This window comes from Eucyclogobius newberryi, unplaced genomic scaffold (assembly GCF_026437365.1).
Source record: "Eucyclogobius newberryi isolate DKJ021-1_F unplaced genomic scaffold, fEucNew1.0.hap1 SCAF_4, whole genome shotgun sequence".
Classification (NCBI taxonomy): domain Eukaryota; kingdom Metazoa; phylum Chordata; class Actinopteri; order Gobiiformes; family Gobiidae; genus Eucyclogobius; species Eucyclogobius newberryi.
This window is the reverse complement of record NW_027316056.1, coordinates 2200633-2225906: the sequence shown is the minus strand read 5'-3', so window position 1 is coordinate 2225906 and position 25274 is coordinate 2200633. Positions and strand designations below refer to the sequence as shown.

Below are 25274 nucleotides of genomic sequence, written 5' to 3'. Positions count from 1 at the left end.
CTCCCCCTCTCTCTCCCCCTCTCTCCCCCTCCCTCCCTCTCTCCCCCCTCCCCCTCCCTCTCTCTCTCTCTCTTGCTCGACTGGCTCCGTCACAAAAGTCTAAAGAATAAAGCCTAAATAATAAAGCCTAAAGAATTACGCAGACACTCAAATAATGCCCAAATCATTTAAATGGAGAAAAAGTAAGGTAAGATAAGATATTCCTTTATTGTCCCACGTGGGGAAATTTCATTGGTGCAACGCAGGTAGATAGAGAGGTAGATACCGAAGAAAAGAACAGATCACTTATAGGAAGTTTGAAAAACACTTTCAGTAGAAGATCTCCTATAAACAAGTACTAATACTTTTGACAATTCTGCAAAACGTACAAGTTGTTCAAATGTCAAAAGTAATAGCACACGTAATACTGTGAGAGCGATCATAATGAGGTATAACTTGTTGAAATCGGTTAAAGCGTTAAGGAGTTGAAACTGGCTAAATGGAGTACTAATACTTTTGAAAATACTGCTAAACGTACAAGTTGTTCAAATGTCAAAAGTAATAGCACACGTACTACTGTGAAAGTGTCAAGAAATTAGACATAAACCAATGCTATTCCTTAACACACAGAGAACACAATTCAACTTAGAATATGAAACGATACAGAAACATCAGACTTTTGTGTAGCATGCATGGGAGAAACCGTCGGGCTGGGCCGCCAAGGCTGTTGTAAGCAGCCTGGCGACCCTCCTTGGTCTCACAACGTTTTTTCTCTTGCAGGTTGGTTTTATTACAAATTATGGAATAGGCGGGTCACATTCTCATTGGTTAACTTCACATCAAGGCACTTGTCTTTTACAATAGTTGGTATTTTCCTTAGAGATAAAGCATGGGTAATGTTTACCTAAACTCCTCCTAAACTGCAAGCGGCAATGATCGGCCCTCGCCATGCCGCAAGAGAGAAGACAATTGGGGCTAACGCGCCCCAATTGTCCTTTTATTACGCCTACTGCTGAATCTGTGACGCTGTCACATCTTCTCCCCTTAGTTTTACCGTTCAAAAAGCAATTTTCTTTTGAATTCTTGGCAAAACTTTTGATGGTCCACCCCTGAAGATGAGTCTCACCAAATTTCAGGTTAATAGGGCTAAAGCCCTGGGAGGAGTTTGTGAAAGTCTAAAGTGTAAACATGTTCTGGCAATTTCCCCATTGGAATAACATGGGAGGTTCTGGTCATCGCTACGGCAAAGCCATAACAATTATGACATGGGTCTCATTGACTTTTTTGATGGGGCCAAAATTGAGTTGTGTGTCAAATTTCATATAATTTCGCAAAACTAAACATTTAACCTCCATATAAAATATGTAGGGGGCGCAGTAGTGCCAAATTAATTTATTTCACTTCAAGTAGGTTTAGGGCAAAGAGTTTAACAACTGATTCTAATTTGACGCAATTCGGACTTTGTCTGCGCAAACGGCTGCAAATTTTAAATTTGGGAGATTTCTGAAATTCTAGCTACAGTTTGCGGCTTCGCCGCTCAGAGACCGTGACAGGGTCAATGTCATTTGGATAACTTTTGATGTCACACTCTTCAGTAGCATTTTCACAAAATTTCAGCTTTTTAGGGACAACGCCCTGGGAGGAGTTCGTAAAAGTACGACGTTTGGAAAAACTCCAGAGTCATGCTTAGCCATTTTTGAACCAATATGGCCGACATTTGGTTGGGTGAACGGCGTTGCGGTCGGTTGGTCCCGAGAAGAAGAAGAAGAAGAAGAAGAAGAAGAAGAAGAAGAAGAAGAAGAAGAAGAAGAAGAAGAAGAAGAAGAAAGAATAATATTCCGATGCGAAAACAATGTTTCCCATTTTTCAAATATCATAAACTATACATTTTCGGAAAGCGCTCGCGCTTTCCTACCTCATGGTGTGGGTCCCTGGTCACTGACGGGTACTTTCGTTAATTTTGAGTGGGCTCCGCCCACTTTGTGTTTTTGGCCCTCTATACAGTAATAATGTTCAATTTTTGCATTACATGCTTATATGCACGGAACATGCAAGAGATGGAGAACGTATTCGTGAGCTACTTAGCGCAAACGAGTGAAGCGGTCGTCATCCCCATGTAAAGCGCTCTTTTGCACAGACTTCGCCCTTTTACAACGGTAATATTCCATTTTCCTACTACTAATTAGTCTGCACGGGGCGTGCATGAGTGGAGGAGTGCGTTAGTTACTATGTGCGCACTTTCGCAGCCGTGCTTTGCACAGTCTTACGGAACTAATTGGCCTCTCGCCAGCTTGTGGCGCTCGGGCCTAATAATAATATAATTTGTATTTAATGATTTGTTTAACTTTTTCCAGTCTCCAGTCTATTGACAACTTGTTGTTTGTGACCAGAAAGCGATCAGGCGGGAATCCACCAGCCTACAATGAGTCACATCCTCACCACCTGGGTTGACTTCCTTTACAATTCCTTCACACCCACATAATCCTGGACTGCAGATGTTTAGAAGACACAATCCGTCTGAAAGCTCTGAGTGCCTGCTGGGCGTGTGATCCATAGGGTGAAGGAACACACAGCTGGATCATCTCACTCTCACAGCATCAGCTCTGTGCTGTAGCGACTGCTTAACTACAGAAAGGTCAAGAGAGTTTTGTGTACCCTTGTAAATAAATCATTAGAATTGATTTTGTTTGTTTATGATTATATATTTCTAACGTGTTCCTCTGTATACAGGTAACAATTATGCACGATGCACGCATTATACATTTTATATTCATTTCTCCTCATGTAAAATGTAATGATGATGCATATAGAATTTTCTTTACAGTAAATTAAAACTTTAAAGCATGTTTCTGTTGGATCATTTTGTACGTAAATATACATATTGTAAATGAACGTGGGAATAATTGACTGTACACAGATATGTGCCTACATAAGGACCACCAGAGCACTTTGTGTGTGTTTTCAATATGATTGAACCTCTTTGATGTAAAGCAGGGCCCTCTCGGCAGGTGGCGGTAGTGAGCCCTCCGTCCACTTTCCCGCAGCAGAAGAAGAGCCCGATGCGGAAGTGTAACCGTCTGTGTTGTTGTGTGATTTTGTGTACAGATGTTTCCCTAACGACCGCAGCTCTGAGGCTCCTTTCTGCTCCTCTGCACGGCCAGCTCCCGGTGCAGCTCCCGGTGCAGCTCCGGGTGCAGTCTGCAGCTCTGGTGGAACACACCGCGGACAGAAGGACTTAAAGAGAAGGCTTTTAAAGGAGTTCGTTTGGAGAAGAGCACGGTCAGTAGCGACAACGGCGCTAACGTGCTAAAGCTAACGAGCGCTTAGACTTTGATTTCAGACGCGTTTAGTCTCTTTTCCCTCCCTTTATTGAGACCGTTTAGAGGACGGATCTGCTTAAAGTGCATATAGTAAACGTGATTATTTGTAAGATTTCACCAAATATTTTGCCCATTTATCCCCAGTTCTGTGGCTTTTTATTGTTTAATTTCTTCACCGTGTCGATGTGTATGTAACGATAGCGTTTGAATTAGATTTTAAACAGTGACTGAATCTAGGGGATTGGAGAATTTAGCTTCATGAATGTGACATTTCGCTGTTATGATCATTATAAAAGTCATGCGACTAATCGCATTGTTATATTGATGTTTGAGCTACATTACAATGTCTTTGGCAGAAAAGGTAGTGTTTATAGTGAGTAGAAATATAATTCTTTACATCGTTCCAAAAACTACATGTATGTTGACCAAAAAAGATGAAGAGCAATTTCAATTTGCAAGTAAGAAAAAAAAAAGGTGCAGTTGGTATTTATATTTGTATTTATATTTATATACCAGCTGGCAAACTTGTAGACTAGTTATTGCATAGATAAATCTTCTGTAATATTTTGAAATGGATTTCTCTAAGTTATTTGTAATACAGAGTAGGAATGGATACAATTTCTCTTTACAATGCCATGACGAGGTAACTAAAGTCATCTTCTTCTTCTGAGAGTTAACTCTTTATTGAAATGGTCTGAATCCACCACAAAAGGTGGCTCCATCCCAATTGGTTAAATATGTGTAGGAAGATCCTGTCCTTATCATTGCCCGGGACATGCGTTGTCAGCCATGACAAGTGCCTTCCTGATCAGTAAAGTCAAGAGGGACTAAGGAAAGGAGACGTCATGCTTCCTTTCATAACTCCTTTAGCATAGGAACCCCCGGAGGTTCCTAACCAGCGCTAAGGAGCTATGAGTTGTCCCACAAACACAGTCGATCTCTGCACCATTTAAAGAATTCAATGTTTTTCAGCCATGACTTGATTCAATATAATATCTACATTAACCAAACTTTATAGATGTATAGCGATGAATGTTTTTCGGGCCACAGCACCGTCACTCGCTTCATTAGTTCATCTCATTGTGGCCTTCACGTATTTAGAAACAAAACTTTACATATAATTTGCTGCTGATAGCATGGAGATGATTGCACCGCAGATGAAGACAGGATTTGGTGTAACATTTGTTCTTTGTGTGACATGGCTGTGCTGCTGATGGCGAGTCTTAAAAGTGTGTATTCAAATCTGCTCTGTACATGTGTTTAGAGGTCACACTGAGCAGGTTTAGTGCAGCTCTTTATTTAACAGTGGCAGTCATTTCACTCACGTAAAGTCAGAATCAGAAAAGGTTCATTGCCATTGTCAATGAACAGAATTCACAAACATAGGAACTTGTCTTGGTGATTCAGTGCAACATAAAACAATGAACAATGATAAAACAACCTATATAAGTAAAAAAGAAACAAAACAAGAAGAAGATCTGCTATAAAATAAAAATAGGCTATAAGATATAAATAAATAAATAAAAATAGGCTTAGTGTGTATGCAAAATGTACAGTTGGGTTTACATATGTAGTGCAGAAAGTGACAGTGAGTGATTAAATTATAGTTTAAGGGACAGTGTTTAAGAAGTGTTCATGAGTCCAACGGCAGAGGGAAAGAAACTGTTCTTGTGGCGGAAGGTTCTGGTCCAGATGGACCACCTGCCTGAGGGGAGCGGCCTCCTTCCTGAGGGGAGCGGCCTCCTGACTGAGGGGTGCGGCCTCCTGACTGAGGGGTGCGGCCTCCTGACTGAGGGGTGCGGCCTCCTGACTGAGGGGTGCGGCCTCCTGACTGAGGGGTGCGGCCTCCTGACTGAGGGGTGCGGACTCCTGACTGAGGGGTGCGGACTCCTGCCTGAGGGGTGCGGCCTCCTGCCTGAAGGGTGCGGCCTCCTGCCTGAGGGGAGCGGCCGAGCGGCCTCCTGCCTGAGGGGAGCGGCCGAGCGGCCTCCTGCCTGAGGGGAGCGGCCGAGCGGCCTCCTGCCTGAGGGGAGCGGCCGAGCGGCCTCCTGCCTGAGGGGAGCGGCCGAGCGGCCTCCTGCCTGAGGGGAGCGGCCGAGCGGCCTCCTGCCTGAGGGGTGCGGCCTCCTGCCTGAGGGGAGCGGCCTCCTGCCTGAGGGGAGCGGCCTCCTGCCTGAGGGGAGCGGCCTCCTGCCTGAGGGGAGCGGCCTCCTGCCTGAGGGGAGCGGCCTCCTGCCTGAGGGGAGCGGCCTCCTGCCTGAGGGGAGCGGCCTCCTGCCTGAGGGGAGCGGCCTCCTGCCTGAGGGGAGCGGCTGTGATCCGACCTGCACATCCCAGAGCCCTGGAGACGTAGAGGTCCTGCAGAGATGGAAGTCTGCAGCCGATCACCTTCTCAGCAGAGAAATCCTCCTCCCTCCTGTAGACAGACTCATCCCCGTCCGGGATGAGCCCGATACATTTTACAGTGTCGTGGCTGGAGGTGCAGCAGTTTGTGTGATGGGAGAAGAGCAGGGGAGAAAGTACACAGCCCTGTGGAGCTCCTGTGCTGATAGTCCGAGTGTTTGAGACATTCTTCCCCAGTTGCACGCACTGCGTCCAATCCGTCAGGAAGTCAGTGCTCCACCTGCAGGTGGAGTCAGGCACGTTGAGCTGGGAGAGCTTGTCCTGGAGCAGAGCAGGAAGATGGTGTTGATGCAGAGCTCGGGGCTCAGATAAAAAAAAAATCTCTTGTATAGCAGTGCTGCTAAACAATACGTTCAGTTTTTCAAATTTGTATATCAATTTGATCAATTGCATAACAAAACACGAAAGTGACTAACAATCAATATTTTCCATTGATGATAATTGATTTCAAATGTATTTGTAAACATTCTATTTTAAAAAAAAAAGTCTTTACAAATTAACTTTTAAACACTTTGTAAACATTTTTTCAAAATAAAACCGAAAACTTGCAGATAAAATTTGTTGTTGAACAAATTAATTAACACCAGATAAGTCAGATTGTCTTTACACTCACAAAAAATATGTATTAAGCTTCTGATGGTAAAATAAAGGTTGCTGTGGCGTCCATCATGGTGTATTTATTGTGTAATTTAAATTGTACCGCTCTATTTGACGTTCCTTTCCAGCTATAAAACGTTTCCATTTTTGGTTTTGCTATTTGATGACGTCCCTAAGCACCTGTCTCGACTCCGGCTGCACTGCACATTTGATGACGGTCCCTAAGCACTCGTCTCAGCTCCGGCTGCACATTTGAGGACGGTCCCTAAGCACTCGTCTCTGCTCCGGCTGCACATTTGATGACGGTCCCTAAGCACTCGTCTCGGCTCCGGCTGCACATTTGATGACGGCCCCTAAGCACTCCTCTCGGCTCCAGCTGCACATTTGATCTGTGACAGCAGACAGACACACAGGATCCTGGTGCAGAAAAGCTGGTCCAAACCTAACTTTGAGCATTTAAAAATAAATACGGTCAAATGGAGAACTGAGAACAAGCAGTTTGATTACTCAGGATAAAATTCAGATCTAATATAATAGATCAGGGCTATTTGAGCGGTGTTCAGTTATTGGACTTCTGTGCTAGCCATGGATTGTCCATAACGAACACCATGTTCAAGCCCAAGGGTGTCCATCAGTGCACGTGGCACCAGGACATCCTAGGCTGGAGATCAATGATCGACTTTGTTGTCATGTCATCTGACCTCCGGCCGCGTGTCTTGGATACTCGGGTGAAGAGAGGGGCAGAGCTGTTAACCGACTTGGCAGACCCAAGCACATTGTGAGGGTCTGCGGAGCCCTCTCAGCTTCTACCAGATCCCGGGGGAGGCTGGTGACATTGAGTCCGAGTGAACCATGTTCTCAATTTCCATTCTCAATGCGGCTACTCCGAGCTGTTGTCGCTTGGTCTCTGGTGCTTGGTCTCTGGTGCTTGATGGCAACCCCCGAACCCGGTGGTGGACACTGGAAGTAAGGCATGCCCTCAGGCCTCTTTGGCTCTTTGGCTTCTACTCCTGAGGCAATTGACAGGAATCGGAATAGCTTGTTCTGTCGCAGAGCCACCTGGGGCTGGGAAGAATTTGGTGAGGCCATGGAGGAGGACTATTGATCGACCCCAAAAAAATTCTGTCAAAGCGTCGGGAGCCTCAGGAGGGGGAAGCAATGCTTCACCAACACTGTTTATGATGTGGGTGGAGACCTGCTGACCTCGACTGGGGATTTCGTCGGACGGTGGAAGGAATACTTTGAGGACCTCTTTGGTCCCTCAGTCGCATCTTCGAGGAGGAAGCAGAGACCGGGGACTCAGGGGCTGGCTCGCCCATCACCCAAGCTGAAGTCACTGAAGTTGTTCGCAAACTCCTCGTTGGCAGGGCTCCGGGGGTGGATGAGATCCGCCCTGAGTACCTAAAGTATCTGGATTTTGTAGGACTGTCTTGGCTGACACGTCTCTGCAATATCGCGTGGTGGTTGGGGACAGTGCGTCTGGACTGGCAGACCGGGGTGGTGTTCCCTCTGTTCAAGAAGGGGGACCAGAGGGTGTGTTCCAACTACAGAGAGATCACACTCCTCAGCCTTCCCGGTAAGGATTCAGGAGGAGCAGAGTGGTTTTCGTCCTGGTCGTAGAACACTGACCAGCTCTATACTCTCGATCGATGGTTCATGGGAGTTTGCCCAACCAGTCCACATGTGCTTTGTGGATTTTGAGAAGGCTTTCAACCGTGTTCCTCGGAGTGAGTCCTTTGGGGGGGAGTATGGGGTCCGGGCCCTTTGCTCAGGGCTGTCCAGTCCCTGTATGACTGGAGCAGGAGCTGTGTTCGCTTTGCCGGCAGTAAGTCAGACCTGTTCCCAGTGCATGTTGGACTCCGCCAGGGCTGCCCTTCGTCACTGGTTCTGTTCATAGTTTTTTTGGACAGAATTTCTAGGTGCAGTCAGAGGTCGGAGGGTGTCCGGTTTGGGGACCACAGGATCTTATCTCTGCTGTTTGCAGACGATGTTGTCCTGATGGCTCCATCAAACTCGGACCTGCAGCTGCACTGGGACGGTTTGCAGTCGAGTGTGAAGCGGCTGGGATGAGAATCAGCACCTCCAAATCCGAGGCCATGGTTCTCAACCAGAGAAAGGTGTCTTGCCCTCTCCAGGTGCGTGGGGAGTCCTTTCCCCAAGTGGAGGAGTTCAACTATCTTGGGGTCTTGTTCACGAGTGAGGAGAGGATAGAACGTGTTATTGACAGACGGATCGGTGCAGCGGCTGCTGATGTGATCACTGCATTTGACTCTTGCAGTGAAGAAGCTCCTGATTTACCTGTCAATCTACGTTCCTACCCTCACCTATGGTCATGAGTTTTGGGTAACGACCGAAAGGACAAGATACAAGCGGTCGAAATGAGTTTCCTCTGCAGAGTGGCTGGGCGCTCCCTTAGTCACACGGGAGGAGCTTTGAGTAGAGCCGCTGCTCCTCCACGCCGAGAGGAGCCAGCAGAGGTGGCTCGGGCATCTGTTCCGGATTCTTCCTGGTCGCCTCCCTGGGGAGGTGTTTCGGGCATGTCCCATGGCCTAATTGTACTATTACATGGTGTACAGTGATCCCTCGCTATAACGCGGTTCCCTTTTCGCTGTCTCGCTGCTTCGCGGATTTTCATCATGCATTGTGTTCTGCATTCTGTTTGGCTAAACAGTCTCTCCGCGTCTTCTCTACCTGTGTCAATAACGTTATGGATTAATATGTACACGTACGTAAAACCGCTTGCCAAATTGAAGTTTGCGAGGCCCATGAGAGCGGCGCGTGAGAGGCCGTTGAGAGCAGCGTGTGAGAGGCCGGTGAGAGCAGCGTGTGAGAGGCCGGTGAGAGCGGCGCGTGAGAGGCCGGTGAGAGCGGCGCGTGAGAGGCCGGTGAGAGCGGCGTGTGAGAGGCCGGTGAGAGCGGCGTGTGAGAGGCCGGTGAGAGCGGCGTGTGAGAGGCCGGTGAGAGCGGCGTGTGAGAGGCCGGTGAGAGCGGCGTGTGAGAGGCCGGTGAGAGCGGCGTGTGAGAGGCCGATGAGAGCGGCGTGTGAGCTGCGGGACACGTCGGTGAGAGCGGCGCGCATGTGAGCTGCGTGAGACGCCGGTGAGAGCTTCAATGTTTTATGGAGTATTTCATTGTATAATAACTGTAAAAAAAATAAAGGTTTCTACTTCGCGGATTTCGCCTACCGCGGGTTCGTTTTGGAACGTAACCCCCGTGATAAACGAGGGTTCACTGTAATGTATTACATGGTGTATAGGCCTAAACATAAATGAGAGAATGCGGGAAGAAGAGAGGTGGAGGCCTGGCTGTGTATGTAAACACGAGCTGGTGTAAACCCGAACACTGCACAGTGAAGCAGCAGCTATGTAACAAGGATATTGAACTATTGGCTATTGGCATGAGGCCATATTATCTGCCCCGGGAGTTCTCACATGTGATTTTGATCGCAGTCTATGTGGCCCCGTCTGCCAATGCTGAATATGCTTGTGAAGCATTGCTCTCCTGCACTTGCACAGCACCCACAGGCTCTCCTCCTCGTCTCTGGTGACCATGCTTCTCCCTCTTCTGTTCTACCAACATACACCCAGTATGTCACCTGCCGCACCAGAGAGAATAGAACATTGGACTTGTTTTTTGCCAACACCAAAGAGGCTTATTCCTCTTCCCCCCTCCCTCCCCTGGGCAGCTCGGACCACAACCTTGTACATCTGAGGCCTGTGTATGAACCCATCGTGCGCAGGCAGCCTATGGTGTCCCGTGAGGTGAGGATGTGGTCTGCTGAGAGCGAGGAGGCTCTGAGGGACTGCTTCAGCACCACTGTCTAGACTGAGCTCTACGACCCACATGGGGAGGACATCAACACCATCACAGAGTGCATCACGGACTACATCAACTTCTGTTTTGAGGACACTGTTCCCTCCCGGATGGTGCAGTGTTTTCCAAACAACAAGCCATGGATTAACCGTGAACTGAAGGCTCTGCTGAAGGAGAAGAAGAGAGCCTTCAGGTCAGGGAACAAGGAGGAACTGAGGACTGTGCAGAGGGAGCTGAGGAGGCGGATCAGGCAGGTGGAAGCCGGCTACAAGAGAAGGATGAAGGAGCAGCTGCAGCAGAAGAACATTCAGGGAGTGTGGAGAAGCCTGAAAACCATCTCGGGCTTCAAAATCTCCCCTTGTCCAGACAGAGGGGGACCTACAGTGGGTGAACGATTTAAATGCTCACTTCTTGAGGTTTGATCGGTCACCCACCCCTCCCCCTGCACAGCTGCATGCTCCCTCTTCCACAGCTGGACAAGGCCCTGCATCCGTTCCTCTTCACTTCTCCGCCCCAGACCATCAGCTCCCCACTTCGCCTGGACTCATCCATCCCCCCAGCACACAGTCCCCCTGCCAACTACTGACTGTCACAGCAGCACAGGTGAGGAGTGAGCTGAAGAGGATTAAAGTGAGGAAGGCAGCAGGACCTGACGGCATCATTCCCAGGCTCCTTAAGTCCTGCGCACATGAATGTGGAGTTGTGGAGCATGTCTTCAACATGAGCCTGAAGCTGAGGGTGGTACCACAGGTCTGGAAGACCTGCTGTCTGGTACCTGTAACCAAGATACCGCGCGCCAAAGACCTAAACAGCTTCAGGCCGGTGGCTCTCACGTCCCACCTGATGAAGCGGCTGGTCCTGGACCACCTCCGCTCCACCGTGGGCTCAGCCATGGACCCGCTGCAGTTTGCATATCGGCCAGGCATCGGAGTGGAGGACGCCGTCATCTCCCTGCTGCACCGCTCTCTCTCTCACCTGGAGAAGCCTGGCAGCTCTGTGAGGATCCTTTTCTTCGATCTCTCCAGCGCCTTCAACACCATCAGCTCCTGACAGACAAGCTGGACAAGGCTGGTGTGGAGTATGACCTGCAGAGTGGATCCTGGACTACCTCACAGACCGACCCCAGTTTGTGAGAGCCCGGGACTGTGTGTCTGACACTCGGACCTGCAGTGTGGGGGACCTGCAGTGTGGGGGTGCCCCAGGGCACTGTCCTCGCGCCCTTTCTCTTCACCCTTTACACTGCAGACTTCAGACACGACACGGACAGCTGTGTCCTACAGAAGTTCTCTGACAACTCTTCCATCATCGGACTCATCGACGATGATGCGGAGTACAGGGGACTGGTGCAGGACTTTGTGGACTGGTGTCAGCGGAACCACCTCCTCATCAACGCGGGGAAGACCAAGGAGATTGTGATGGACTTCCGCAGACACCACCCCACTGCCCGCTTACCAGTGAACATCCAGGGACGGGACATTGAGAGAGTGACTCATACAAGTACCTGGTGTTCATCTGAACCACAAACTGGACTGGACTCACAACACACACGCACTGTACAGGAAGAGACAGAGTCGGCTCTACCCCCTGAGGACACTCAGGTCTTTTGGAGTGATAGGGCCACTCCTGAAGACCTTCTACGACTCTGTGGTGGCATCAGCCCTCCTGTACAGTTTGGCCTGCTGGAGCAGCAGCATCACAGAGAGGGAGAGGAAGAGGCTGGACAAAGTCATCAAGAAGTCCAGCTCCGTCCTGGGCTGTGCTCTGGACTCGGTGCAGGAGGTGGGGGACAGAAGGGTCCTGGCTAAATTCAAATATTTGCTGGACCATGAGTCTCACCCCCTGCAGGACACTCTGTCCACTCTGGAGAGCAGCTTCAGTGAGAGACTGATCCACCCTCGCTGTGTGAAGGAGAGATTTCGCAGGTCTTTCCTTCCTGCTGCTGTTAGACTTTATAACAAACACTGTTAGTCCTGAACACTCGTAATACTGACATATTCATGTGCAATTCCTTCATATTCATGTACAATTACTAGGGCTGGGCAAGTTAACGCGTTATTATTGCCTTAACTCATCACTTATTTAACCCGATTAATTATTTTAACGTGCGTTAACGCAGGTCGGATTCCCCTGGTCCGCACCAGTTCTAAAGCCATTAGAAAGACAAACGCACCGGACGCGCAACGCGCCGGACTCATGTCCGTAGACAGTGTTGTACCTGAACGTGTTCATTGAATGAAAGTTCATGAACGCGTTCATAATTGTGGTGAACGTGAACTGAAAGAACTGTATTACTGCTGACGAACGATAATATGAACGCGTTCATTCTGGTGTCTGTGAACGGCACCTTCGTTTTGTAAATTTTCGTTCAATAAAGTGTCAGATTTCTCGAGACTTCCAGGCGAAAAACACCGTTAAGTTGCCCAAAAAGAGCCCATGTCTGGCAAGTGTGAGAGCTCCAGAGTTGTAGAGGCGATAGATCGCGGAGACAGAGATTTCGCGTGTCGCACCGCACTGCACATGCGCATCACAACAAAAAACAGCATTGACGCGACAGCAACGTGTGTCAACAGAGCAGCAGGAGTTGCCCTACTACGACCAGTTACGTGAGTTTTATGATGAGGTCGGTGAGGATTGGAACAATCTAACATTTATGTGCAAACTTTGCCCAGCAAGTTCTCCCTCATGTTTATGAGAATATACTGTGGGGTTGAAAGCTGCTGCTGCTGCTAGTGTGGTGCTGAATGGACAGCAACACATGGGGGAAGTCTGTCCCTTCAATGTGAATGTAAATCCTGGGGAAGGATTCAAAATTGGATATGAAGATGAAATCTGACACATATTTTCAGCAATAAACTAATACAATAATTGCTGCCTGTGGTTGTATATGGGCTGTGGAAATAATTTAGAACTTAGTTCATTTTTTGAATTATGAACTGAACTAGTTCATTTCAAAATGTATGAACTATGAACTGAACTAGTTCATGAAGAATTGTTTAAGTTAAAATGCACACAATGTATATATTTGTATTGAACTGGTTAAGTGTTTGTTTGCACAACTCATGTTATGGCGCTTTAGTGTCAAGTTCTAAGACTGTACAAACTGTACTGAAGTGTTTTCTGCTTTGGGGACATTTGGTTCTAGACTGGTTCTGCTGCTCCTAAAATGTGTTTTGAGTGTCTAATGTTTCATGAGATTACAATGTTTCTGACGTTCCCTCTGAAGTGGCCTGTTCATCTTTAATGATTGTGGCTCAGGATTTTGTGAATATTTAATATTTTATTTAACTGCTACTGAATAAAAATGCTGATGCACGTTACACTTCTTTTGAATTCTTTTTGAATTTTGCACGTAAAAATGCGATGAATCGTGATTAATCAGGGAAATAATGCGATTAATCGCAATTAAAAAATTTAATCGTTGCCCAGCCCTAACAATTACTGTCGTGATTCATGTGCAATTACTGTGAAATTCATGTGCAATCCATGTGCAATTACTGTCGTGATAACATGCAATGGTATTTATTTATTTATTTAATTTTATCTTTATTATTTTTCCCCTCCATCCCTTGTTGGGAAATGGGAGGTTTTGTCAATAGGAGTTTTTGTTTATAAGAGATCTTCTACTGAGAGTGATTTTCAAACTTCCTATAAGTTATCTGTTCTTTTCCTCTGTATCTACCTGCGTTGCAACAATGAAATTTCCCCATGTGGGACAATAAAGGATTATCTTATCTTATCGGCCTAAACACACTATTACATGGTGTATAAGTCTAAACACACTATTACATGGTGTATAAGTCTAAACACTCTATTACATGGTGTATAAGTCTAAACACACTATTACATGGTGTATAAGTCTAAACACACTATTACATGGTGTATAAGTCTAAACACACTATTACATGGTGTATAAGTCTAAACATACTATTACATGGTGTATAAGTCTAAACACACTATTACATGGTGTATAAGCCTAAACACACTATTACATGGTGTATAAGTCTAAACACACTATTACATGGTGTATAAGTCTAAACATACTATTACATGGTGTATAAGCCTTAACATACTATTACACGGTGTATAAGCCTTAACATACTATTACACGGTGTATAAGTCTAAACACACTATTACACGGTGTATAAGTCTAAACACACTATTACATGGTGTATAAGTCTAAACACACTATTACATGGTGTATAAGCCTAAACATACTATTACACGGTGTATAAGCCTTAACATACTATTACATGGTGTATAAGTCTAAACACACTATTACATGGTGTATAAGCCTAAACACACTATTACATGGTGTATAAGCCTAAACACACTATTACATGGTGTATAAGCCTAAATATACTATTACATGGTGTATAAGCCTATCCATCAAGAAATTTGAATATTGGCTTCCCAAAACTTAATGGAAATGATAAAAAAACACAAATACATTTAAATGTATTACCAATGGACACTGTATAATACACAATAATTAAAATGTGTACAGTTTTAGCTCATGGCAGTATCAGGCTGAAATCATTTGGATGAATAAACTCTTCTTGGCCTTTTCTTCCATTGGACACAGGCCTCATAGTCAAGATGTCAGGGTTATTTGGACCTTCAGTTCCAGGAGCATCAGGTTCTCCAGCATCTTTGTTGACAGTAAATTCCTTGACTTGGTCTTTATTCTCCATAAAGTGGAGAACTCCCTCTCACAATCTGTAATAGTGAGATGACCACATTGAAATAGTTTCATGAGGATGAGAGAGTGAGAAACTAATGTTTCTTGTCAAAACTTGTAATTGTCGATTGCCTGCGTCTAGATAGATAGATCCATGGCTGCGCCACGTCTTCCGGGGTGGGTTAGGGTTAGCGCCCGCGCTAGCCCTGCGCTAGCCCTGTGCTAGCTGCGCTGGCCGCGCTGGCCACAGCGGTTCCCACGCCGGGTTTTAGCGATGGTTTATTATTTCCCCATGTCAAAACGGATGACGGGCCAGTTTGATTTATCATGTACGTAGCGAGACCCCTGGGAAGTCTGGGAGTCCCTGCTTAGACTGCTGCTCCCGCGACCCGGCCCTGGATAAGCAGAAGAAGATGGATGGATGGGCTATTCAACTTCGAAAACCCATCTCCCAAATATTAAAACAAATTGAAAAAATATTGTATATATGTTTAATTCTGGGTTAGCACTAGTTTAGACCTAGTTTGGTCCCTGTTTAGTCCCCATTTAACTTTGGTTTAGACCTGTCTTGATTCAGGGTAAGTCCTGGTTCAGGACTGGTTGGTACTATTCTAGACCTAGTTTAATTTTGGTTCAGTACTGGATCGGCAATTTTGCAATGTTGGTAAAGCATTTTGTATTTTATTTTACACTATCTGTAGTTATTGTACTGTATTAACTCAATTTATTGAAATAGTGTTGTAAATAATGTGCAAACAAAAATGTTCTAACAGTAGTGGTTAGGGCATCAAGGCCGACTGAGGAGCTGATAATGTGACTTAATCATGGGGCAGTTGTATTCTGATATTAAGGCCAGTGTGAACATGAAATTCTAATGCATTTTGTTATTCTTCTTAATCAAAACATAGTTTTTAGTTAATTTAGTTTACTTTTAACACCGGTTTTTAAATCCATGAATGAGGAATCAATCTTCCTGTGGCATTTTGAATCCCTGGAGATGTCGACCTCCAGGGCATTCGGATGCTAATCAGGTCCTCAGGGAGAGAGCCAGGGACACACAAACAAAAGGGAGACTAATAGACTAATATCTGAGTTCCCGGTCAAAATTTGCAGTTGACAAGGACTCTTGGATGAGAGTCAAAACGTCTTGTTTTTTTCTAAAACGGAGTTCAGATGACCTCAACTTTCCACGCTGAATGTCGTAATTCAACTTACTCAGAGCTGTGGGCAGGAGAAAGGAGAGTCTTACTGCTTTAGCTAAATAAAGGGGTGGAAATCATGGGCATCTCATTATAATATGAACAGCCTGGTTAAACTACGTTTCTGTTTAAATGTATAGTGTCTCGAGCCATGGCATCATAATGATGATAATAAGAGGTGGATTCATTCAGGTGAGACTGTGTAGGACCTCACTGAAGGCCCAAGCCCCAGACCCACGGCCCCCCACTGATCAATAGCTAGTATCTTCGGTGTAATCCCTCATTCGTCCAGGCGTGTTCCATAGTAGAAAAAGCTTCAGTTGTAGTCATCTGGACTTAGTTTGAAAAAATAGACGTTTCGACTCTCATCCAAGAGTCATTGTCAATAAAAGAATTTAGATCGAGAACTCCGATATTAATACTGTTCTGTGGTAAGACCCGCCCATTGGGAGGAGCCTTCCTGAAGTAGAAAGAGTTGTTTGTTTCAACAGAAACTCCCCCCTTGTATCGGCTAGCTCGGTAGATACAAGGGGGAGTTTCTGTTGAAACAAACAACTCTTTCTACTTCAGGAAGGCTCCTCCCAATGGGTGGGTCTTACCACAGAACAGTATTAATATCGGAGTTCTCGATCTAAATTCTTTTATTGACAATGACTCTTGGATGAGAGTCGAAACGTCTATTTTTTCAAACTAAGTCCAGATGACTACAACTGAAGCTTTTTCTACTAAGCTAGTATCTTCGTATAAATACCTCGGGTTAGTGGTGTTCAATAGCCTGAGCGAGTGCTCATGTGGATTATCTATGTAGTAGACTGCAGCAAAGACTTCACTTTCTCAAAAGACTCTTTTTTTGGTGTGCAGAGAGATCATGGGCCTATTTTACAATGCAGTCTTGGCTAGCATTGTTAGATATGGCACGGTGACCTGGTATTGTTCGCTCACAGCCCAGTGTAAAGCCAGACTGCTGAACATGGTAAAAGCTCTAACGCTTGCAGGGAAACCTGTCCATAAACAGCCCCTACAATCATGAGGAAGCTTTGGTTAATCACGATCCATCGCATGTTCTATTTTCAGAAACAAACTATTGCATTGTCGTTGTTAGTTATCTAAACTTACTACCTGTTTACTGGCCTTTATTTAACCAAGAAAGTCAAATCAAATCAATTTATTTTTGTAAGGCCCAAAATCACAACAACAGTTGCCTCTGAGGGCCACAGGGAGAAATGAATCAACAATGTCTGTGGTGGCGATGGAGTCAGACAATGTCTGTGGTGGCGATGAAGTCAGACAATGTCTGTGGAGTCAGACAATGTCAGTGGGAAAGTCCCACTGAGATTTAGCTACTCTTTTTCAGAGTAGTCCTGGCCCCAGAGGGTAGCAGCCTATTGTACATGTAGGGGAAACCGGATTACCCGACGGAGACAACCTACGGGGAGAATATGCAAACTCCACATGTGCCTGCTTTGAAGTGAGAGTGCTAACCGCTATGCTAACGTGCCGCCAAACTGTTATGCACTATCGTGTGAAATTGTTATTTGGGAGAGGGTTTTGAATGGAGAGTCCACAGACAATCCTCTGTAAGTGTGGTGCACATGAACACTGGAAGTTTTGCACAACTTAATCTACTTTACACTGCATCCAAATTATTATGCAAATAATATATTTTTCTGATTTATCCAAATAGTCACTATAAATGACAGTCATCATAATTTTCAAGTCATCAACCTTTTAGAGTACAATTTGAATGAACAAACCCCCCAATGATAACAGTATTCGTTTAAAATAAAAACTTAAAATGCACTTTTCCAAATCATACACAAAAGAGTCTCGAACCATGTTATTGTTGTTAAGAATTGAAAATGGTCATTTGTTCAAGTAGAAGCATTAGCAGGTCAGGGGAGGTCAGGGGAGGAGATCCTCTTCTTTTATGTCCATAGCAGCCAATGATGCAGTGGTTTTCCAGCAGCATGAGATGGTGCACTGTCCTGCATGATTTTGTTACAGAAAGCACAGTTCTTCCATTTGTACGATGGAAGAAAGTGGTCGGTCAGAAAATCCAGTTAGAGGGTTAGAGAGGTCATTTTCACACCTTTAGGAACCCTAAAGGGGCCGACCAGCTCTCCCCACGATTTTGGTCGAAAACATGACTCCGCCCCCTCCTTGCTGACGTCATAGCCTTGTTGGGACATGGTGGCTGTCCACCAACCATGCACCACTCCATCCATCTGGACCATCTACGGCACTCATCAGTGAACAAGACTGTTTGAAAATGAGTCTTCATGTATTTCAGGGGCCACTGGAGCCATTTCTGCTTGTGAGCACTGGTTAAGGGCCAAATAGAAGGATTGTGCAGAACTACAAGCCTCTGGAGGATCTACACTATGATGTTCGTGGGACTCCAGAGGCACAAGCAGCTTCAAATACAGCTGCTGCTGTCTTAATCCGATTTGTTTGTCTGGAAGAGACCTCCCTCATTGTGACTTTATCTGTACAAATCTGTGTGTGCTCTGAATCATCTACAAGTCTTTATAGTACGAGGATCATGTTTAAGTTCACGATTGTTGCTATGTTTGATTTAAAAGTGAGGGAGTCATCGATCAAAACACCAAGGTATTTGTATTCATGAACCACTCATTTCCTTCAAGAGTGGACACGACTGGAATAGTGCACTATGTTTTCTGATGGATGGTCCAAAGCTTTCGAGTCTCTATGGAGATGTAATGGACGGTTTGTACAAAATGGCATCAAATATATCCAGCTCCATGGAGACACAGAAAATGTATTTTTATGAATTGCAGAGATAGTATTTAGATTTGATTTCTAAAGAAAACAGTACGTTTGGATGACGTCAGCTTCGTTGTACACAGCTAATCATTTTAATATCTCCAAACCACAGATTTGTGTCTCAGCAATAAGAAAAAATCTGTTAATTTTTGGAAATCTCAAATTATTTGTGAGTTTTTTCAAATTCAAATTTGAGTTCACGTGAGTTGACACAGTTCCAAATGTATTCAGTATGATCCAAGCTAACCTGTTGTGGAAAATACTTAACCTATCATTGCACAACACTGGACACTTGTAATGTGAAGTCTGTTGTGTTGTGTGTCCTGCAGGAGTCGGGATGGCAGCCACCGCAGAGGGGAAGAAAGAAGAGGCCGACTACAAGAGGCTCCACAGCTTCCCTCTAATCAGGGTCAGACATCTACAGCTAATCTGCACTCCAAACACCCCGCACATCTTCATTCCAGAATGTTTCCAAAAGTCAACTCTAAAATGATGCTATTTCACCGAAGAAACTGAGATTAACCTCAGAATATCCATAAATGTAAAAGTCCAGTAGAAGCACTGAGCAGCTGCTTTAAGGGATCATCTCAAAATGGATTGAAGCTGAAAAGACGTAATATTTTTTTTTGGGGGGGGGGGGGTGAACCTACATTTTGTCTTTTTGTTGCTTTGAAGCTTCAATACATCGGTGTGGCAGTAATTGTTTTGAAATAGGCCAACATTAGGAGGCGGGTGCGGGCGGAGCGCGGCGGGTGTGTACGGGGAGCACTGCGTGTGGGGGAGCGGGGTGCGCCGTGGCCCGTGCGGGGGAGCAGCGGGGCGCGCCGTGGCCCGTGCGGGGGAGCAGCGGGGCGCGCCGTGGCCCGTGCGGGGGAGCAGCGGGGCGCGCCGTGGCCCGTGCGGGGGAGCAGCGGGGCGTGCCGCGCCGTGGCCCGTGCGGGGGAGCAGCGGGGGGCGCGCCGCGCCGTGGCCCGTGCGGGGGAGCAGCGGGGGGCGCGCCGCGCCGTGGCCCGTGCGGGGGAGCAGCGGGGGGCGCGCCGCGCCGTGGCCCGTGCGGGGGAGCAGCGGGGGGCGCGCCGCGCCGTGGCCCGTGCGGGGGAGCAGCGGGGCGCGCCGCGCCGTGGCCCGTGCGGGGGAGCAGCGGGGCGCGCTGCGGCCCGTTCTGTCACTCTGACATGTCTAAGGTCTAAACACAGGCAATTGACAATTACAGGTTTTGACAAGAAACATGAGTTTCTCACTCTCTCATCCTCTTGAGACTATCTCAATGTGGTCATCTCACAGTTTGGGTTGAATGGGATGGCACATAGGGCCCGTGGACCATGTGGATTGAGTAAACTAACATGCGTGACAGGTGACATTATTTGGAGAGTTCATAACTTCTACTGATAAACATACCAAAGGATGTTCAGGGACTAGAGGTGAGCAGGGTCTATCAAGCTACTTTCGTTTTATCAACGCGTAACATTTTATGTGAAGCCAGACATTTTTTCTTTGTCTTTTGAGTGCGGGAGGGGGTCCAGAAAAAAAAAATTGTCTTTTAAGCTTCAACCTATTTTGAGAAGATCCCTAAGCACATCTGAAATATGAATAAGAGTACTTACTTACCACAGTTCTCTCTGTCCCTCAGTGCACTTCTCTTTCCCTCAGTGCACTTCTCTGTCCCTCAGTGCACTTCTCTGTCCCTCAGTGCACTTCTCTGTCCCTCAGTGCACTTCTCTTTCCCTCAGTGCACTTCTCTGTCCCTCAGTGCACTTCTCTGTCCCTCAGTGCAGTTCTCTCTGTCCCTCAGTGCACTTCTCTTTCCCTCAGTGCACTTCTCTTTCCCTCAGTCCACTTCTCTGTCCCTCAGTGCAGTTCTCTCTGTCCCTCAGTGCACTTCTCTTTCCCTCAGTGCACTTCTCTTTCCCTCAGTGCACTTCTCTGTCCCTCAGTGCACTTGGTGATGCTTGGTGCCTCGCTTACGACTGCAGTCCCACAAATCTTTGCAGCTCTTAGTTGTATTGAATAAGTTTTCCATATTGTCCATATAAATCAACCACAGCCCTTGCAGTCCACAGCACCTTTTTTGGACGTAGAAGCACGAACACAGCACGGCAAGAGAGCTTTCTGATTGGCTGCCGTGTCTGTCTGGGAGGTGTGAGGAACTTCTACATAGAATTGACAAGGCTGGTTTATGCTTCTCTGTCAAATCTGTCACATATCTACAGTGCTTAAGAAGATCTGAGCTAGTCTTGTTTTAGAGTAATAAAGTCAAATAGCAATCAAACGACGGAATAGATTTTTTAAAATAAGTGACTTTTGTGAATGTCTCAATTGAAATAGCTCAACCCAAGTCTGATCAGGTGGCATTTGAGGTAAGCTATGAAACAACCTTTTAGCAGAATTCCTCACCTGGATTATGGTAAAATACTTCACTATCATGCCACAAACTAAAACCTGACTGTAGGTTTGAACACATAATTTCTACAAAGTGCTGTCAAGGAAATAGGAGCTGTTAATGAAAATTGCCTCCTAAATCGAAACCATATTCTGAGAGCAGAGTTCACCACAGGGTTGCAGGTAAGGCCAAAGGGGTTGACAGAAACCGAGCCAGATAATAAATCCGAGAGCGATGATGAGGGACACAACTGCTTCCAGCTGACAACAGGGCATGTCAACTGACTTTATCTAAAATGTCATTCTAGTTATATTCACTGCCCAATAGTAAAACAAAAATATTGGCTGCCATCAAAGTTGTAATTTTTAAGTACTTTTTGTCATACTCAAAGGGTTTTGTCATTCCACAAAAAATGGGAAATTGTTCAATTAAATCATTTATTTTGAGAACCTGGGTAGGATGTTCATCTTAACTGTATTCGTTCTCATCAAAGTAAGTGGAAGTGAAGCCCTGCTTTGAAAATCTGCTTTATCTCGGTTAACAGGTGAGGAAAATTCACAGAATGGAGAGTTATGTTAACCCCAAAATACCTTAAACCCAGAGGACCTTAATTTAAAAGGAATTTCTGATTGAGAAAGTTGCATATCCAGTTTATTAACATGATAACATTCACTTTTGACGATGTTAATTATATACCCTGAAAATTATCCAAGTATACGAAAGAAAGAATAGTAGGGAACAGGTAGGTTTTTTGGATTGTGATATCATTAAAGACTGGAGAGGACTTCAGAAGGGCTCTATTGCAAGTCCTACATCCAAGGCCTGCTTTCAAATGCCCGATCTTGTTAACTCTCAGAAGCTAAGCAGGACGGCCTGGATGGGAGACAACTGGAACGTTAGGTTCCACAGTGGGGTGACTAGAGGAAATGTCCTTGTGTCTTCAGGTAAAAATGCTATATAAATACACTGATCAGAGGATTATTATTACAAAGTTGAACACTTTTTCTGCGTTGACCAATATAACTACTTCTGGTATATTCATGGTTTTCCCAGGGTTGATTATATTCAACAGTGCGACTATTGTAATAAAGCCCTTTAAAAAGTCAGTTTGTTTTTAGAAACGATAATAGAAAGCACCTGTTCTGAACAGCAATCTAATGCCTTAGCAAGAACTTTGGCATCTACATTCACTAAATAAACGGGCCTATAGGAAGTGCATGGATCATGTAAAAGATGAGCGCCAGATGATAAAGTCTCAGTATACACTGAGAGCAGTCGTGGAATGAGTTTGGTATGAAACACCTTGAAGAATTCAACATCAAGAAGTCTTTCCACCGATGAGTTTGCCGAATGTTGGATGACACAATAAGTGGGTGAATGAGCTAAATTCACACTTCCTGAGGTTTGATCAATCACCCACCCCTCCCCCTGCACAGCTGCGTGCTCCCTCTTCCACAGCTGGACAATGCCCTGCATCCGTTCCTCTTCACACCTCCGCCCTGGCCCATCAGCTCCCCACTCCACCTGGACTCACCCACCCCCCCCAGCACACAGTCCCCCTGCCAACCACTGACTGTCACAACAGCACAGGTGAGGAGTGAGCTGAAGAGGATTAAAGTGAGGAAGGCAGCAGGACCTGACGGCATCAGCCCCAGGCTCCTTAAGTCCTGCGCAGATGAACTGTGTGGAGTTATGGAGCATGTCTTCAACATGAGTCTGAAGTTGAGGGTGGTACCACAGGTCTGGAAGAACTCCTGTCTGGTACCTGTGCCCAAGACACCGCGCGCCAAAGACCTCAACAGCTTCAGGCCGGTGGCTCTCACGTCCCACCTGATGAAGACACTGGAGTGGCTGGTCCTGGACCACCTCCGCTCCACCGTGAGCTCAGCCATGGACCCGCTGCAGTTTGCATACCGGCCTGGCATCGGAGTGGAGGACGCCGTCATCTCCCTGCTGCACCGCTCTCCCTCTCACCTGGAGAAGCCTGGCAGCTCTGTGAGGATCCTGTTCTTCAATCTCTCCAGCGCCTTCAACACCATCCAGCCGCTGCTCCTGAGGGACAAGTTGGAGACGGCTGGTGTGGAGTACGACCTGCAGAGTGGATCCTGGACTACCTCACAGACCGACCCCAGTTTGTGAGAGCCCGGGACTGTGTGTCTGACACTCGGACCTGCAGTGTGGGGGTGCCCCAGGGCACTGTCCTCGTGCCCTTTCTCTTCACACTCTACACTGGAGACCTCACACATGACACGGACAGCTGTGTCCTGCAGAAGTTCTCTGATGACTCTGCCATCATCGGACTCATCACGGACGACGATGATGCGGAGTACAGAGGACTGGAGCAGGACTTTGTGGACTGGTGTCAGCGGAACCACCTCCTCATCAACGCGGGGAAGACCAAGGAGATGGTGGTGGACTTCGCAGATGCCACTCCACTGCCCCCTCACCAGTGAACATCCAGGGAAGGGACATTGAGAGAGTGGACTCATACAAGTACCTGGGTGTTCATCTGAACCACCAACTGGACTGGACTCACAACACAGACGCACTGTACAGGAAGAGCCAGAGTCGGCTCTACCTCCTGAGGAGACTCAGGTCTTTTGGAGTGACAGGGCCACTCCTGAAGACCTTCTACGACTGTGGTGGCATCAGCTCCTGTAGATGTGGTCTGCTGGAGCAGCAGCATCACAGAGAGGGAGAGGAAGAAGCTGGACAAGGTCATCAAGAACTCCAGCTCCGTCCTGGGCTGCGGTCTGGACTCGGTGCAGGAGGTGGGGGACAGAAGGGTCCTGGCTAAATTCACACCTACGCTGGACCATGAGTGTCGCCCCCTGCAGGACACTTTGTCCACTCTGGAGAGCAGCTTCAGTAAGAGACTGATCCACCCTCGCTGTGTGAATGAGACGTTTCACAGGTCTTTCCTTCTGCTGCTGTCAGACTTTATAACACTGTTGGCCCTGAACATGTGCAATACTTGACTGACTTAAACATGTGCAATACCGTCATATTCATGTGCAATACTGACTTAACCATATGCAATACTGACTTAACCATGTGCGAAACCGTCATATTCATGTGCAATTACTGTCATACTCACAAGCAATTAAGGCCATATTCATGTGCATATAACTGATGTAAATAAGAGTGTTTACTTACCATTAGAATTAGTATTATTTAGTCTTATGCTAGATATTTTTCACTTTATTTTATTATTATGTACTTAATTTTATTATAATTCCATTCCCTATTAAGATATGAGAGGAGTTTTTTTTTTAAATAAGAGTTTTTTGTTTTGTTTATAAGAGTTCTTCTATTAAGAGTGTTTTTCAAACTTCCTATAAGTTATCTGTCCTTCCCTCTGTATCTACTGCGTTGTAACACTGAAATTTCCCCATGTGTGGACAATAGAGGATTATCTTATCTTATCTTGTATTCAAGCAAGAGCTGCTTTAAAGTATATTCTCTAACTGACACTTTTGGCAAAATCTCAGGATACAAAGTTAACTATGCCAAACGCAGGTCTATATTCCTCTTAATTGCCACACCTTCCAATCTCACCTTGACTCTGCCCCCTTCCAGTGGAAACCCACAGGTATGAAATACCTAGGAATCAAAATGAAATATCCTGTTGAAACCTTGGTTGAACTAAACACAGTAGACTTTATACAGACCTTGAGGGAGGGTGCACAAAGATGGACAGTCCTGCCCCTTTCATTATGGGGTAGAGCTGAGACCATTAAAATTCATTTTCTACCTAAGATAACCTTTATTATGTCATCTATCCCACTTAGATTCCCCCCAAAATGGTTCAAAGAAATCAACAAACTATTGACAGACTTTTTATGGAATAGTAAGAAACCTCGAGTCAATCATAAAATGTATTCAGCCCCTTAATAAAGGGGGTGTGGGACTACCAGACATTTATTTATATTACATAGCATATAATTCTAGATATCCCCTCAAATGAGCCTACTGTAACACACAAGAAGCTGGAAGTATGGAATGGCATGAAATGGTAAAAGACTACGATCCAGACTTGTCATTAGCTCTGTGGTACGGCCCGAGTACCATCTCTAATATAAATAATCCATGCTTAGATTCTCAGACAATATTATTAAATC

General features: G+C 46.0%; 1 protein-coding gene across 1 annotated transcript in view; it reads left to right on the top strand.

Moving 5' to 3' along the window:
* The first annotated feature begins 3038 nt into the window (after positions 1-3038).
* Positions 3039-25274, top strand: part of LOC140378275 (dynein axonemal light chain 4) — a 38490-nt gene continuing 16254 nt past the window's right edge. Inside the window, exons 1-2 of the mRNA XM_072464041.1 lie at positions 3039-3258; positions 19103-19182. Of these exons, the coding sequence (XP_072320142.1) occupies positions 19111-19182 (72 nt within the window). The 5' untranslated portion in view covers positions 3039-3258; positions 19103-19110. The remainder of the gene's footprint in view (positions 3259-19102; positions 19183-25274) is intronic.